Source organism: Mastacembelus armatus, chromosome 13 (assembly GCF_900324485.2).
Source record: "Mastacembelus armatus chromosome 13, fMasArm1.2, whole genome shotgun sequence".
Taxonomy (NCBI): domain Eukaryota; kingdom Metazoa; phylum Chordata; class Actinopteri; order Synbranchiformes; family Mastacembelidae; genus Mastacembelus; species Mastacembelus armatus.
Window position 1 is genome coordinate 22,849,852 of NC_046645.1, and position 18,179 is coordinate 22,868,030.

The 18,179-nt window shown below is 40.2% G+C and overlaps 2 protein-coding genes across 2 annotated transcripts; both read left to right on the forward strand.

Moving 5' to 3' along the window:
* The first annotated feature begins 3,879 nt into the window (after window positions 1-3,879).
* On the forward strand, window positions 3,880-8,497 carry LOC113143175 (uncharacterized). Its single transcript, XM_026328663.1, has 5 exons — window positions 3,880-3,934; window positions 5,573-5,831; window positions 7,147-7,180; window positions 7,417-7,603; window positions 8,145-8,497. Exons 1-5 carry the CDS (start codon window positions 3,880-3,882, stop codon window positions 8,495-8,497), a joined length of 888 nt encoding a protein of 295 aa, XP_026184448.1.
* A 158-nt stretch (window positions 8,498-8,655) lies between these two features.
* Window positions 8,656-15,608, forward strand: LOC113134899 (cytochrome P450 2C31-like). Its single transcript, XM_026314481.1, has 12 exons — window positions 8,656-8,673; window positions 9,018-9,111; window positions 9,825-9,883; window positions 10,069-10,231; window positions 10,356-10,505; window positions 11,049-11,166; window positions 13,642-13,684; window positions 13,886-14,062; window positions 14,379-14,520; window positions 14,648-14,835; window positions 14,944-15,085; window positions 15,323-15,608. The coding sequence occupies exons 1-12, from the start codon at window positions 8,656-8,658 to the stop codon at window positions 15,502-15,504; spliced, it is 1,476 nt and encodes a 491-aa protein (XP_026170266.1). The 3' UTR covers window positions 15,505-15,608.
* The last annotated feature ends 2,571 nt before the right edge of the window (window positions 15,609-18,179 follow it).

An 18,179-nucleotide genomic window follows, 5' to 3' on the forward strand; every position in this document is an offset into this window, starting at 1 on the left:
CTGTTCGGATTTATTGCTGCTCTACAGGACCTGGCTATGTCATCAGAATGTCTGGGAATTTCATTATAAATACTATTTCAGCCAAAACAGACTGAGGCAGCATCAGCTGTAGTCTAAATAAACACCCCCTGATTCCCATCAGCACAGGCTTTGTTGTGTTGTTGCAGACTGTGATGTCTCAGGTGATGGTCTGTGTTTGGATGGAGGAGATGCTGCTGCTTGTTGCCTGGGAGAAGGTCCTGCAGAATTGCACATCATTCATGAATAACTGATTTGCTATTAGATTCCTGTATTTTTTCCTTTTCCCATGAAAATGATGGGAGGTGCTGGGACACAGGTTGGGAAGACCTGGGTCTCACTGGCCCTTTAAGGGTGGCTCTGTGGACAGTGTTGTGTTCCCAGGGTCTTTAATGGCGACAGAGAGGGACTGAGAAAGACCCCATTGTATATGTTCTCTTTTCAATCGGAGCCTGAGCAATGGTGCTCTCACTGCTCCCAGATAGAAACAGAGAGAGAGAGAGAGAGTGAGAGGCAGAGAGGGAGGGAAGAGGGTCACTGAGGGGGTCCTGTACAAGAAAAAGGGGGTGTTCAACCCAAAAACACAAAGTTTTGGGGCTGGATGTGGTTGGAAGGAGTGAATGTTTGGGTTTTGAGGGGGATGGGCACCAGCTCCAGGACTCAGTGTTTAAGTTTAGGCTACAACAAAATCCAACAAACCTTTTTCACCAGGACTTAAGGATTTAAGGATTTTTCGATAAGTGGCTTAACTGAGTCAAACCCAGTTTATCGTGTTCACTCAGACTGCAGTTCTGATATCCTTGTTAGTTTACACTGTCTGCCAAACAAGTAAGCCCATGACTTCCAAAGGAGAGGGTCTGGCTGAATGACATGGGAAACACCTCTTTCCTGCTGTCCGACCTCCGGGGCCTCCCAGGGGTGCTAACAATAAGATTACCTCTTCTTCTTTCTGCTGCCAAACACAAACTGCCTGTTGATACAAGGATGGTCAGAGGTTCAGAGAGGCTCTTCTGCCCCCTGCCAGTGACAAATGGAAAGCCCCAACACACCACATGACACCAAACACTCCTTATATTACAGTCATTTACAGATAAATACCAGGTGTTATGTGAAGTCATTTCACATTAAAACCACCTCATGCTTACTTAGTGTATAAGTAGAAAATACATCATTAAAATGAATATAGGTCAATCTGGCTACAAAACTGTACAACAAACATATTAATAAGCTTTGAAAATCTATATTAAAACAATATTAAATTGTCCATATGTAATAAACAGGGTTATTGGTCACTTCAATTGTTCCAACAAACATGAAAAATGGGAACCTGTCCATTAACTATTAGAAGTGTGTTTTGGTATTTGTCCTTTTTAATAACTGAAAATAATAAATAACCATATCTATTCATATTGAGACATGATTATGTAATGAAACATATATACATATTTAGATTCTTTTAACCTCAATCATCCCAGTTTAGAGTCCTGCAGTTGCTGAACATGTAGCTACTATATAATATTTTAATTTCTCAAATAGATACAATATTTTATTTCCAACAAACTGATCTGCATTAAATCTCTAGTGTAATAATTTGAAAAAAATCCTTTTCATGTCAGGCATAAAACCTTCTGGTTCACAGTGACAGTGAGTAGCAATATATTTTAGCACATGTCCTATGAAAGCTTGCACCTATAGGCACCCAGCACAACAATAAAACACCAATATCATTCAGGAATATACTTAAAACACTAACAATTCAAATTATATTGCATATTAGTGTTTGCTCCAGCATACAAAAATTCTCCTTTGAGAAAAATATCATAAACCAAACAGAGAAATTTATATTTACTTAATTTAAGAATATGCTTTGCATTTTTATCACTGAATCTAACAACTTCCGTGCTATAAAAGTGTGGCCTGTCCTGCTGTTTGCACTGAAAATCAACAGTCTCGTCTGCCAAATGAGTCAAAGTAAACTTGCATCTGTTGAAGGCACTAGAGACCAGATGCCTAATGAGCCCAACCCTTACTAGAATCTGACACTCTAGATTTTTAACATCTGTTTTCTTTTATACATGAATAGAGGCTAGAAATGCACTTAAAAGCACAGATCTGTCATGGTGATGCTCTGTTTTTCTCTCATCACTTGGCCTTAATAACTACCTCTGTTTATGATTTGTCAGAAACCATAAACACAGCAGGTTATCGCTGGGAAAAAACATCCAGTCACACAAAACAAACACAGGCTTCAAACAAAAATTTTGGAATCTCATTGGTGTCATGCAGTTCATTTGAGATCATTTCTCTTTGGTAATATTTTTAGTGAGTGATATGGTGTGTACTTGTTGTTTTGTGTGACTCTACCATATGTCTTGTTTGGGTTTTTACAGAACTTACTCTCTATTTTAGGGATCCTTTGATGTTTTTTTTATTTGTAGATTTTTTTTGGGTTGTTTGTTAAATTCTCATTCATTGCTGTTAACATGGTAGTAATAATTGAGGTAGAGCAAAAATATACTAAAAGCAAATTCTACACTTTTTTCAGAATACAAATGTGGTACTGAACAGAGATTAGCCATTAAAAAATACACCTTCTGTCCCATATAAACATGTCAGGGTTGTACTGTAATGGAGTCTGTATAATTAAATCAGCTGCAGTGGTTTAGTAATTGTTTCAGAATGACAGAGCAGAGATAAGCACATATTAGATTAGGGACATGCATATGAAGATATACATTTGGGTAAGGAACTATAATCTGATTTTCCCCATCTTCTTCAACAGGGAAAAGTGTGGATCTATTACAATGGTCTTTATTTCAGTTTTCCATTCTTGTCAAGTTTCTTCCATTCTTGGCCCTTGACAGTGGGAACATCACAGTATCCTATAGAGCACTGTCCAACCAGAAATCCCCTATTTAGCCCACTGCTGGCAAATTTCAGGGCAAACTGACATGTTCTTGCACAAGACTCTGAACTGTTTCTTGCTGCAGGTGGGATCTAAGGTAACGTGACCTTTGACCTGTGTGTGGATACGATGAGTGTGTTTGTTTTTAGCCTTTAGCCTTTGTTGGTATTTTTCATCACTTGTTGAATTACTATAAACACCCTCTCTCTCTTTCTGTTTGATTGTGGTATTACAGTGACTCTCCTACATCCCTCCTGTTACATAATATTATTCCAACTGTGATACACTACATAGCTATGGCTGATACAATGAGTGAGTTTAATCCTACTTGGATATATAACATTAAAAACAGTTAATGTCTTGGAGGTTGTTGTTTGGAGCAGGCCATGCATCCCAGGTCTGTGCAGATTAAAATCTTGGTTGGGCCTATCTGCAGCGCTGCAACAACAGGCATCCAGCTGTGCAAGAATAATAATCCTCCTGTTTTAATCTGCATGAGTGGGAGATGATCCAAGCTCTGGTTCGGAAGCCATCCAAGGGCACAGAGATACACTGAGAAACAGGTTTGATGACAGTTTAATGATAAGCTATTATAAATCGCCCATATGTTGTGTGCATGACTGTAAAGACTTAAATCAGGCTTAAATCCATGCGTGTGTTCCTGAGAGAGGAGCAGTACGGGAAAGTCCAACATGACATCTGCCGATGGCCATGATGAAATTCAGAGGATCTTTCTTGTGGGGATTTATCCCTGCGCGTTATGATTATTTGGGCCTCTGACACTCATATGATGTTTATGTGTATATAAGCAGCGATGGCACCCATTCCACTCACAACAGCATGGGTTTAAGGATGGAAGGCCTAAATCGTGGGGATTATTCTCTCTCTCCCTCTCCCTCTTGCCCTATTTTCCCAAATCAGATGCTCTGCCTCTCATTTCAGTCCCTGTTGCGGTGATGACCACAGGGATGAGCACAGCAGGCATTCATCGAGGCTTCCTCAGGAAATATGGTAGGTCTGCTATTATTCCTTCATTTGTGTGCAGTCTGCTGCTTCTGTTGTTTGCTTCATGCTTGTGCTCATTCTACATATCATTTTCAGCTTTAAATGTGGGTCTCCCTATGTTTGACTGCAGCTTCTACTTGACATCTGAGTTAAACATGTATGTAGATTTTCTCTGTATGTCTGTCATGAGCAGACACTGAATGACCAGGGTTGATGGCATTATGTGGTCCATGTTGAGAGCTTGTTTTTGTAAAAACAAAAGTATTATGAATGAACAAAAAATACCAAAAAGTTGAGGCTGCTTTTGTTGGATTACATTTTACAGTCTAATTATGCTGAATGATACGCTTCGCTCGAGGTGTAATAAAGTCCTGGTTTTTATTTTTTTGTCTCAGATCAAGAGATGAGTGACTGAAAGTCACTCTATGTGAGATAATTTCCCCCATATGTGTTTTTACAGAATGACGAGATATTCGTTTTAAAGCCAAGTCATGATTCAGGACTCAGCCAATGTTCCATGTCTTTGTGCTAATGTTACATCTGTTTTATATCTCCCTCGACTTCATTTGATAGTGGCGTCATGGTGGCTCAGAGGACTACGGCAGATGATACTGGTTACTAGTAATGTCAGCAGTTCAGTTTTCTTTTTTCTCCTGACTGTGGACTAATAATAGTGACATCTCTTTGGAGTATTGCCCTGTAGCATCAGATTCAGTCAAATCTATAAAGGTTTTCGCACATGAGCATTTCCATGATAACAGACATGTAAACTCTTTTTCTTTCCCCTCCCCCTCTCTTTTGCAAAATCCACTTGTTCATCATTAATCCTCTGTATGCAGAATAAATCAGACCTTTCCTGTCCATAAGCTTGTGCTCTCCATCTATTATTGTTATTACAGAATGGACGGCTGTCTGGGACACATACACCGTAAAGCCATCATGTGTGGCCTGACCTGAAATCTCTGAAATAGAAGCTTTTCCTTTAGTTAAAGGTTCCCTTGTACCCATACATATATTTTGATGCTTAGAACCTATTGGCCATAGGAAAGGTTGACTAGGCCATTACTGTCTTCCCTAGGGAACTAGCTTCCACAGTTTGCAGTTTAAATTGCAATGTCAGAACTTCTGTTGACAAAAAGTGAATATTTCAGAGGTTGCATTTGTTATATTAAATTGCATTGTAGTATATGTTGTTTTGCTATGTGTCAGTACATTTGTAGTAATATAAAAAATTCAAAATTGCAGGTGTAAATATTTGTTTTTTTTAGTAATAGTTAATGGGAAACCCCAAGAATTAAATAACATTAGAACAGAAAGGGTGACATATTCTGTGTTTGAAGTGATTGACAGTATCTTGTCCATGGCAGTTTAAGAATACAAGCAGATAGAAAGTGAAAGGGTAAAACAAGCATTAACTCTTCAGTATGCTGATGGGATATAGGCAGCTGTAAAATTAGGAATAATTTCAAAGGTAACTACTTGCATCTAAAAAAATACTTATTCTGGCCACATTTTTTTTTCTCACATTTTCTGTTAATTGGAACACCTTTACTATTAATCCTTGTTTGACAAAATCACAAACACAAATGGACTACTCCCACCTTTTAGTCACATGCTCCTCTGTGTTCCTTCTTGTGGCTGCAGGGGGCTTCATGTTCAAGCAGTGGAAGGAAAAATACCTTGTGCTCACTATGGAGGGAAACCTGCTGGTGTGCCGTGATGCAGAGTCCCCTCCAGACCAGGTGGTAACACTACAAACAAGCTGTGAGTTGATTGTAGAGGGACGAGAAATCCTCGACCTACCCAGGTTGCCTCCAGGTGGCAGGAGAGACTGCTGCTTCGCCCTCATCCTGCCACAGAACAAGTTCCTGCTGCTGCTCACAGACAACCCTGATGACTGCAGGTGGATCTCTGATACAATGAATTCTCCATAACTTTAACCTTTACAACTAAATGCCTGACCACAAGCCCCACAAGCCTAATCTTAATTTAAACCTAACACTAACCTGAAGCATAAAACAGAAAGTTAATCTGTTCCTCACTCATTTAAGGTGGTGAACTGCACATGGTGACACACTGATGCACATGCTGTAATTTACAGTGGGCAAGAAAAAACAATATGTGAACTATTAGACATTTTCTGGTTTTGTGCATAAAATGTGGCTAAAATGTGACCTGATCTTGTTGCTATTGACAAACATAATGTGCTCAGGTTAATAATAAGATAAGATAAACTTCATTAATTCAGAAATTCAGGTGCAATAACAGAAAAAAATATCTTTTATAGGTTTTTTTGTGTGTATTGAAGACACCCATTGAGGTTCACAGTGTTAGTTTCAGAGTGAACAGCTGTTTGGACTTTTTTTTTTTTTTAATTTTAATTTTAATTTTAATTTTTTTTTGCAGCAATAACCTTAAACCAGTACTTCCAGTAGCTGTGGATCAGACCTGTGATATTCAGGAGGACTTTTAACCCATTTTTCACCACCTAGAGCTTAGGATGGGAGCTTTCTTAGAATGGCTGTTATTAATGAAGCTACATTGTGTCATGTGTTGGATCATTAATATAGTTTAGATTAAGCTATGAATTGGGCTATTTTAACTTGTTCTTGCCACCATATACAGTTTAAAGTCATAATTAGTCAATGGACTGCTGCTTTTTGACATCCTTATTAAATGCATTCATGTATTAATATAAAATTAAACCGTAATTATTATTATTTATCTCCATTTACTTTTAGCACAATTTCTGTAATGTCCAATGTAGCTTTGCTGTCCAAGTCACAGAATTAGATTTTGAATAGTACATTTTTAAAACAGCCTTGCTCTTGTCGATCCCCTTATTGCCTTCTTCACTGTAGATGCTAAAATGAGCCCAGGCTTCAGCTCTGTATGCAGTTAAAAAATATTTTCTTACTCCATTATCTGATACTGATATCATTATCTTATCTGATATTGCCCAAATCACAAAGTTGTCACAAAATTACCAATTTATTTGATGAAAGTTTGTCATATTTAAAGATAAATGCAGGTAGTTCAACAAATAATCACTTAGGTTCTTTTTGCCCCTGTGGACCCTTTGTCCAATACACTATGAGACATGTTTACTGCAGACAGTTATCAGATTTGGAGAGGGACAATATACTTTCTCTCATGTTGTTTTAATTATCTGAAGGTCTGACTCACATATAACCCTTTGTCATATTTACCTTTCACAGTCTTTGGCTGAAGCTGATCAGAAAAGTGAGAGAGGTGAGTCAGCAGTATTCAGCGTGAGCCTGCTGTTACTTCATTCAGCTGTTTTCAGGTCTTCATCTCAATACCTTTTTTAGTAGTGTGTTTCTACATATCTTTCTAATAACATCTGTGAAAAAGTGAAATAGGTACAAACATCCCAGGGGAACTTGCATGTTTTCATTACATGAGGCTTCTGTGTTACACAATTTATCCATCTACCATAACAGCCCTGTATTTATCTCATTGTCTAGGGTGTCATGTCACCCTTGACACTGCAGAGACACTGCAGCATAACTCCCTGCATCACTGACAGAGACCCCCTGTCCGACTCATCCAGTGATAAAGACCCCGGGTCACCCAGGGTCAGTGAGGGCACCCCTCCTATGTCCCGGGCCACAGAACGGGGTGGTTCCTTCAGAGACAGAGGCCAAAACCAAGGTTTGCTATCAGGTCATCTGTAGTTACTTGACAGTGGTGGTATTTCACAAGTTAAAAACTCCATTAATGGATGTAATGGGGTGGGCAACATTTTTCAGTGCACGGTAATTTTAGAAAACAAAAAACAAATGACAAAACATCTGTGATAAAATAGGATACATTTAGAAAACCATGGTGCAAATAAATAAAACACATTCCAATGTGAAACTGAATTGAATTTTTTCAATTACTAACAGATTACTGCCTATATTTGTGTTTATTTCTTTCAGACATTCAATTTTGTTTTGTGTGACTTGTAGCATATAGATATTTATAAATGTGCAATTGCTGTAGCTCGTGTTTATTTTTTATTTGCAACTTTTCTTTTGCTGTCATGTGCATCAAGAATCCTGGAAGAATCACAAAACAACACCAGTAAAACACAAGAAAATCAAAATCATCATAAAACAACTTGACAATGTTTCCCTAATTTTGTGTATTTAAAAAACACAATCTAGATTAATGTATAGTGTTAATGTTTTTTTACAAATGTTTTCTGCAGCCACTGGAGCCCGTCGGCCTCTGCGCAGTGTTTCTGTGGCACCCCCACATCGTGTGTCAGACTGTCTTCGCCATGGTAACAGCAGTGATGCCCGGGCAGTGAGGGCAGTGTGCCTACTGATGGGAGGTGCAGCAGCCTCGTCTGCGCTAAGCTACCTCAATTCCTGTTCCCCTTCTTCTCCCCTTGCCAGCAGAGCACCAGATATCGCTCATGGCACAGGCTTCACTGAGCTTCCTGCAGGTGGCTCCTTCCACGCCTGCAGTCAGGACGTTGACTCCCCACACTTCAACAGCTTCGACTTTGAAGGAGACTCCGACTTCGATGCATTTGACTGTGGAGGATTTGCTTTTTAGTCAATAGAGAGAGAAACTGTTTGAAAGACCATTTATTGTCATGATAAACCTTGTGCTGATATTCCTATAATATATAAGGGTGTTATTGTGATTATTAATTCATTGGGTTATCAATGCATCTCACTTATAGTAATGAAGGTGTTCTGTGCATTACGCCCATGATCCTCAGGAAAACTGTTTGTCTGTTGTATCACTCTTTCCATGCCCCGTAACAGCTCAGGTGAGCAGTGTAATGATTCCAGAAACAGATGTTATGAGGACATTTTAGTCTCAAAATTATAACAGGAGAGTTTCTCCACTACTTGCCACATTCCTGTGTTCGTTTTATATGTTTTCAACTATTTGACTTCTGTATGTATATTTCTCTATCACTTTGCTTGGATTCCTTTTGTCCTGCTTTCAGAGAGCTCCCATAGTTTGTACAAATATTATCTTAAATGCCATAGTATCTGGAATTCAGTCCAAAGGTGAGTTTTAAATAAACCATGCTATCACCATGACTCTGTGTATTTCTCTCTAGAGCCATCTGCTGTTTGTTTACTGGTGTGGAGTGACACAGCAGATCGCAGACCAAGGTTTGGAGAGGAAGGGTGATAGAGCAGATTTGCACAAGAGTGAGATATGCTGAGCCTGAAATGCAGTATGTGTTTATCTGATATTTTGTCTCAGCAATAATAATCAGGGCTCAGATCAGCAGGATCAAACAGCTGACCTTCTTGTTTCTCTGAATTAATGTGGTGGTGGACCATCAACATCTGAAGGCTAACAACCACATCTAGGAACCTTTCCATCATAAGGATGTCCCATCTCCTCTACATTTCATTGAAACACTTGCAGTCTCCATACAACAAAAAACTACTTTACCAGTTTACCGATCACATCAATGGAGTATATGCAGATGACATACATTTGTACATAAAAAACCCTAGATCTTTTACTTATTAGAAATCATGTAGTATCACATACCTGCTAGACATCTTTAAGACCACTTATGGCCATTGGTCCCTTACATTTACTCGCTTGTGCATTTGTTTTGGTTTTTTTTAATTTGCCTATTCATTTTTTGTCATGCAAAGCCATTAATTTTAACAAAAGGAAATAAAAATTAAAAAAAAGCTGTCAGAAGTTGCATTTATTTTCAGCTGTCTGTTTGCTTTGTCATGGTCACTTCAGTTTTTTTGGCACATGTAACCACATAATGGTATACTAAGGTAGAAAGGAGTAACGTAGTTCACCTGTGGTCAGATGTGCTCCTCCCAATACAGTGTTATTCGGAGCCAACCACAGAGTGAACGTACAATAAGTGTAAGAGAGATCTGCTGACCAGTGACAAGACAAAACCTGCTGCAGGTGAACAAACATGCACCTTTTAAAAGTTATCTCAAGGTGGATTTCATTGTTCTCATTATTTAGATCTAATACAGCCTCTATAATACTATATATAGTGTCATGTGAGACAGACAACTGGGAGCTTCAGTATTCAGTCATACTGAATTTGACTTTTTACTGCACACTGTTTCTCAAAAAGAGTTTACATCACAGTGTTTATTCATATTTAATGTCTTTTCTAGTTCAGTGAGGCCTATGGTCCCGTGATAACAGTGTACCTGGGCTGGCAGAGGACGGTTGTTCTGGTAGGATATGATGCAGTGAAGGAGGCCATGGTGGACCAGGCAGATGACTTCACAGGCAGAGGGCAGCTGCCATTTGTGATCAGAGTTACAAAGGGCTATGGTAACATGAGAAACTTTAAATCTGCCACCTCTGTCAAAGAATCAGTGGCTTTTCAAGGGTTTAATACTTGTCTTTTCTGTGTTTTTTGTATATGTATGGCTTCTGACACATTTCCTTTTGTCAGGCTTGGGTATCAGTAATGGGGAGCGTTGGCACCAACTGCGACGCTTCACACTGGCAACCCTAAGAGACTTTGGGATGGGGCGCAAGGGGATGGAAGAGTGGATCCAGGAAGAAAGCAAACACTTAAGAGCTCGCATAGCTGAATTCAAAGGTGTGTTCTGAGTTACTGTTGTCAGAGGGCATGTTTCACATAGGGTTATAGTGAAACAGGATTACTGCTTAATTGGTCAAGTTAAGTTTACTTTGCACAGCCCTTAATTATAGCTTCAGACCTTAATAGATTTCTCATGCCTATTTTTTATATTCATGTTATGGGATATATAACCAAAAATACGCTATATTAACTTTATATCAAAGATCTAGGTGACACAAAAAACAACAAAAAAGAATTGACAGACATACGTCTGGAGACTGACAAAGGCAAAACACTGCATTACCAGCACTAAATTAGCCTATATACAGATGACATGACAAAGAGATCAAATCACGTGATACTGTTTTAAAGCTGAAAATGTTCAAACTTTGAATATTTGTGAACATTTGAATATAATTTTTGGCATTTGAAAAACAATTCATTCTTGGCCAGCTTTATGATAACTCCAAATTGCCTTTTTTTTCTTCTAATTAGGGACTTTAACACATTATTGTAATACTGCATATCATGTTATCTGAGAGATGGTGTTTTCTTCTTCAGACACACCTTTTGACCCCACATTCTTGTTGAGCTGCACTGTATCCAATGTGATTTGCTGCTTGGCGTTTAACCAGCGCTTCCATTATGAAGACAAGCATTTTCTACGCCTCCTCAACATCATATCAAACTTAGAGGAAATTTTTCTAGCCTGGAAAAACAGTCTACTAACATATAAAAAAGCTCTCCGTAAAGCCAGAACTGCATACTATTCATCACTAATAGAGGAAAATAAGAACAATCCCAGGTTTCTTTTCAGCACTGTAGCCAGGCTGACAAAAAGTCACAGCTCCGTCGAGCCCAGTGTTCCCTTAGCTCTCAGCAGTGATGAATTTATGAGTTTCTTTACAAATAAAATCACAACTATTAGAGATAAAATTCAGCAGATGCTTCCTATACCTGCAATAAATGAATCTTTTACTACAGTAGCTCTTGAATCATCTGTAGGACCTCAGTTATGTTTAGACTGCTTCTCTCCTATAGATCTCTCTGAATTTACATCAGTAGTTGGTTCATCGAAATCATCAACGTGTCTCTTGGACCCCATCCCGACTAGACTGCTTAAAGGCACCCTGCCATTAATGAACTCATCTTTATTGGACTTGGTAAATTTATCTCTAGTATCAGGCTACGTACCACAGGCCTTTAAGACTGCAGTAATCAAACCTTTACTCAAAAAGCCTAGTCTTGATCCAGGTGTCTTGGCTAATTATAGACCAATATCCAACCTGCCATTTATTTCTAAAATCCTAGAAAAAGCTGTTGCTAAGCAGCTATCAGACCACTTACACAGGAATGAACTATTTGAAGATTTCCAATCAGGATTTAGAGCACATCATAGTACAGAAACAGCACTGTTGAAAGTTACCAACGATCTTCTCTTAGCCTCAGATAATGGACTTGTTTCGATACTTGTCCTCCTAGACCTTAGTGCAGCATTCGACACCATTGACCACAACATCTTATTACAGAGACTGGAGCATGTGATTGGTATCAGAGGAACAGCGTTAAAGTGGTTCCAATCCTATTTATCGGACAGATTCCAGTTTGTTCATGTCCATGATGAACCTTCCACACGAACAAAAGTTAGTTATGGAGTTCCACAAGGTTCTGTGCTAGGACCGATTCTGTTCACCCTGTACATGCTTCCTTTAGGATATATCATTAGGAAGCACTCTATTAATTACCACTGCTATGCGGATGACACTCAGTTATATCTATCTATTAAACCTGTTAACACAAACCAGTTAACCAGACTTCAAGCCTGTCTAACTGACATAAAGGCTTGGATGACCAGTAACTTTTTACTTTTAAACTCGGAGAAAACAGAAGTCATTATATTTGGGCCTAAAAATCTCAGAAATAACTTTTCTAAAATTATAGCTACTCTAGATGGCATAGCCCTGGCCTCCAGCACTACTGTAAAAAACCTTGGAGTTATTTTTGACCAGGACATGTCCTTTAACTCACACATAAAACAAATTTCTAGAACTGCATTCTTTCACCTGCGCAACATTTCCAAAATTAGGAACATCCTGTCTCAAAATGATGCAGAAAAACTAGTCCATGCGTTTGTTTCCTCAAGGCTAGATTACTGTAACTCATTACTATCTGGATGTCCTAATATCTTAATAAAAAGCCTCCAATTAATCCAGAATGCCGCAGCCAGAGTCCTGACAGGAACTAGCAAGAGAGATCATATTTCTCCTATATTGGCTTCTCTTCATTGGCTCCCTGTAAAATATAGAATAGAATTTAAAATCCTTCTTCTCACATACAAATCCCTTCATAATCAAGCTCCTTCATACCTTAAAGACCTCATAGTACCATATTATCCCAATAGACCACTTCGCTCTCAGAGTGCAGGCCTACTTGTGGTTCCCAGAGTTCTCAAAAGCAGAATGGGAGGCAGAGCCTTTAGCTATCAAGCTCCTCTCCTGTGGAACCAGCTCTCAGCCTGGGTTCAGGAGGCAGACACTCTCTGTACTTTTAAGGCTAGACTTAAAACCTTCCTCTTTGACAAAGCATATAGTTAGGGCTGGCTTCAGGCAACCCTGAACCATCCCTTAGTTAGTTATGCTGCTATAGGCCTAGACTGCCCGAGGACCATTGGTGCACTGAGCTCCCCTACCCTACCCCCCCCCCCCCCCTTCTCTCCCACCTCATGTATATTCCACCATTGAATGTTACTAACCTTGTGCTCTCTCTCTCCCCTAGTTTGTGCTCTCTCCCTCCCTCTCTCTCTCTCTCTCTCTCTGTACCTTCTGCAGGTGTCCCTGGTACTGGAGCTGTTTATCGCTGATGTGCAGTTACTGGCCCCACCAACTTGCAGTGTCTATTTGTTGTTTATTGTTGCTGTTCTTTTCTCTCTGCTCTATCCACTCACCCCAACCGGTCGAGGCAGATGGCCGCCCAAACTGAGCCCGGTTCTGCTGGAGGTTTTTTTCTTCCGTTAAAGGGAGTTTTTTCCTCTCCACTGTCACCAAGTGCTTGCTCATAAGGGAATTGTTGGGTTTTTAGTTTTAGTTTTTGTAAAGTGCCTTGAGATGATTTGTATTGTGATTTGGCGCTATACAAATAAAATTGAATTGAATTGAATATCTGAAATTTTAAAGTTTGGTAGCAGTCCTCTAGGCCAGGTAAGTGGTACAGAGGCTGATGGTGCTCCAAATACAGTGTCCTTATAGCATCTTCAAGACCTATTATGAGACAATGAAGCTTTCCAAAACTTTACATAGAGTATCTGACAATGACTGCCCGACCATACTGAGCACATTTCCACATTTTTATTACTTCCTTAGAAAGAAAGCTGCATTGTGCTGTGTGCTTCCCTCCCACAGATGTACAATATCTTTCCCTGGCTAATGGAGCATCTGCCTGGCCATCAACACACTGTATTTGCCCAGATCGAAGAAATTAGAGAGTTTATCAAGAAGAAGATCCAAGAGCACAAAGAAACACTGGACCCCAGCTCACCCAGAGACTACATTGACTGTTTCCTCATCCGGATGGATCAGGTTGGACAGAAATTTAGGATTATTTTCTTTATTTACAGACCACACTGTGCAATATAACGGTCATGTGAAAAGTTTCATTATAAAACACCTTAATATCAGTAAAAAACAATGCCTTAATATTACATTGGTGCTAAGAATTATTATATAGGTGACGCTTTTACTGATTTTAATCAGAGTTTAATATATTCACACAATCCAACTTTAAGGAAATGAAATTCCATATGGGCTTCTGTCACCTTCTGCTTGAAGTATATTTTTTATTTTGACTTTTGGCTCTGTTGTCTGTCTTATAGTACTATTACCACTTTGTCCCCAGGAGAAGAATAATCCCACAACTGAGTTCAACTATGACAACTTGGTGTGCACACTGATGAATCTGTTCCTGGCAGGAACAGAAACCACCAGCTCCACCATCAGATATGCCCTTAATGTGCTGATCAAATACCCAAACATACAGGGTAGGTGGTCCCCTAATAGAAGACACGGCCATCTTAGACTACCAGTTGTAAATAATGAGCCTGTAGCTGCACCTGACTTTTAACATCCATAACGTCAGTTGAGTGATTTTTTGCTTGTCATTTGCAGAAAAAATGCAGCATGAGATTGACGTTGTGATTGGAAAAAACCGCTGTCCCAACATGGAAGACAGGAAGTCCCTCCCCTTCACGGATGCTGTCATCCATGAGGTGCAGCGTTTTCTGGACATCGTTCCCTTCAGCGTCCCTCATCACGCACTGCACGATATCTCTTTCAGGGGTTACACCATCCCCAAGGTACTCTCAAATCCATATTTCATATTAATTGGTCTATACTCTTGCAGGTAGAGTGATGATGAAAACAAAAATCCATTACTACACTAACCTGATATCATGTCTCAATAGGACACAGTGATTCTTCCCTTGCTGCACTCTGTACTAAAAGGGGAAAAGGAATGGGCAACTCCCTGGTCCTTTAACCCCCAGCACTTCCTGGACCAGAATGGCAACTTTAAGAAAAACCCTGCTTTCTTGCCATTTTCTGCAGGTACAACACAGTCTTCAGTTAGTTGAGAAACCAATTTAATCTGGATGTTAGTGTACTGTAACAGCTTGGTAACAGCTTAACAAGTTTGTGGTTTAACTGAAGGTTTTGTTTGGTTGTGGTTTGTCCATGACTAGTGGTTGTTAGTTATCTTGTCTTATATATCACACTCATTGCACAATCGCAAGCACTTATTTTTTGAATATACAGTGTTTTTTTAGTGACTGTGTTTCTTTACAGGAAAGAGATCCTGTGTTGGGGAGTCTCTGGCTCGTATGGAGCTTTTTATCTTCCTCGTGTCGTTGCTGCAGCATTTCACCTTTTCCTGCACGGAAGGCCCTGACAGTATAAACCTCATTCCAGAGTACAGCAGCTTTGCCAATTTGCCTCGCAGGTACCAGATCATTGCCACACCACGATGAAGAGAGGAGCTCTACTCAGAGACTACATCATTGCTTGAAGCACTTTGAGTTACTCACGAGAACGGCTATAAAACATACACTGTTTTATTGTGTTATTGCCATGTTTGTTGTTATTTCTTACATTGCTTACACTATACCTACTGTAAAAGTATAAAATCTTATGTTTTTTTTTGTACAAATGTCAAAACTCTTTTTCAGTACAGAAAGTGGTTTTGTTTATACCTAATATTGCGTAATTCTAAGTTTGGACACACACTAATTGAACCGAATGAGAAAGTGTGTCCAAACTTTTGACTGATAGTGTATAATTTGTTTGGTAAAAGAGCAATCAAACAGTAAGGATCAGACACTCCCTCTGGACTTTAGGATAAAACTTTAGTGCCTAAAATGTTTGCATTGAAGGTTTGCATATTCTCCCTTTGCCTGTGTTGGTTATTGTCAGATTCTCCGGCTTCCTCCCAACATCTAAACACATGCAGGTTAGTTTGAAAGTCTAGGTCTAAAGTGGAAGTCCGCCAGGCCTGTAGCGACCCCGAAATGAGGGATGCTAAGAACATCCATCCATCCATCCATCTTCTATACCCGCTTTTCCTGTTCAGGGTCACGGGGATCCGCTGGAGCCTATCCCAGCTCTCTCCCGGGTGGAAGGCAGGGGTACACCCCGGACAGGTCACCAGTCCGTCGCAGGGCCACATATAGACACACAAAGACAGACAACCTCACACACTCACACTCACTCCTACGGGCAATTTTAGAGTCACCAATCAACCTGACATGCATGTTTTTGGACTGTGGGAGGAAACCGGAGTACCCGGAGTAAACCCACGCAAGCACAGGGAGAACATGCAAACTCCACACAGAAAGGCCGGGATGCGAACCCACGACCTTCTTGCTGTGAGGCAACAGTGCTAACCACTCAGCCACCATGCTGCCCATGCTAAGAACATGTTTTACCAAATTATAAAAGTACAGTATTGTAAAAGATGATGGCCAAGTGTTTAAAAACTAATAAATGGAAAACGGACCTTCAGATATCCCACCATGCAAAAAGACACCCCCCCCCCCCCCCCCCCAACGTTGTATGACACTTTTGATCAAGTAAACAAATGTAGTAGAACATTTTTAGCACATATTACCACATATGAGAACAATCATCAGAGGATGCTCATTCTGTTGCAATTCAAAACTATAGCTGAGTCTCATTGCTCAGCCTCCGAAATGAGATGCAGCTGATATCACTAAATCTGTCTCTCTCACCTCTGTACAAGTTAGTCAAACTTTGTTCATAGCATCCCTCAGTTCGGGGGCCCCCTACAGGCCATTGCTGCGTTTCTCTCTTGCATGTGTTTTGGCTGTTGTGGAGCGTTTGCCCTTGTCGGCCACCGTACAGTTGTCATCAAAAACCTCTTCTCTCTACGGTGGCCGACAAGGGCAAACGCGCTGCAAAACAAAAACGCTGCAAAAGAGAAACGCTGCAAAACAGAAACGCTGCAAAACAAAAACGCTGCAAAACAGAAACGCTGCAAAACAAAAACGCTGCAAAAGAGAAACGCTGCAAAACAAAAACGCTGCAAAAGAGAAACGCTGCAAAACAAAAACGCTGCAAAACAGAAACGCTGCAAAAGAGAAACGCTGCAAAAGATAAACGCTGCAAAACAGAAACGCTGCAAAAGAGAAACGCTGCAAAAGAGAGAACACAACGGAAGTGCGCCAGGCCGATAGGGGGACCCCGAACTGAGGGGTGCAATGAACAAAGAACTTTTACAGAGGCGAGAGAGACACATGTAGTGACATAAGTCACGTCTCATTTTGGAGGCTGCGTAATGACGCAGGTTATAGTGTTGAATTGCAAAAGAATTGAATGAGCGACCTCTGATGATTGTTCTCATGTGCTAATATGTGCTAACAATGTTCTGTTACATTTGTTTACTTGATCAAAATGTCATACAACGTCGGGAGACGTGGCGGGGGGCGGGGTGTGTTGCAGGGTGGGAGATCTGAAGGTACTGTAATGACTATAGGTTGTTGTCTTGTTCAGGGTGTTCTTTGGGGAGTCGGTGGGGTGAGCTAGAGGGAGATGGGTCAGGGAGGAGGGAAGAAGTGTGTGTGGAGGGAAGAGAGGGAGGGTGAGAGAGAGCTGTTCGGTGAGGGGAGTTAGCGTTACTGATGGGCGATACCACAGAATTTGGTATCGATCCGATACCAAGTAACTACAGGGTCAGTATCGACGATACCGATACCTTCTGCACCTTAAAGGAAAATCATTATTGCACAGTGTTGATTAATATCTTTATTGCAATGGCAACATGAATAATGCTCATGAACATAAATACTTGTTTAAATGCTAATAATAAAATGATAATAAATAAATAGCATTTCCCTTCGTAGTGGGTGAAAAATAGCACCACACAATGCTTCTTTTTCTATCTCTCTCCATGCTGCCGTGCCTGTCAGCACTGAGACGGAGGAGGTCCCTCCACGCTGCAGAGTGGAGAGAGTAATACTTCCTTCTGCAGTGCATGACTGGCTCTGGAAAGCTCTGACATCTGATTGGCTGCCATCATCATGTGATACGGAAGACCATTTAAAATACGCTTGGGCTGGTTTTCACACATCCAAAACTCTCAGAAGTGAAAACTAATTGCACGTTTTTTATTAGGAGTGGTATCGAGCGA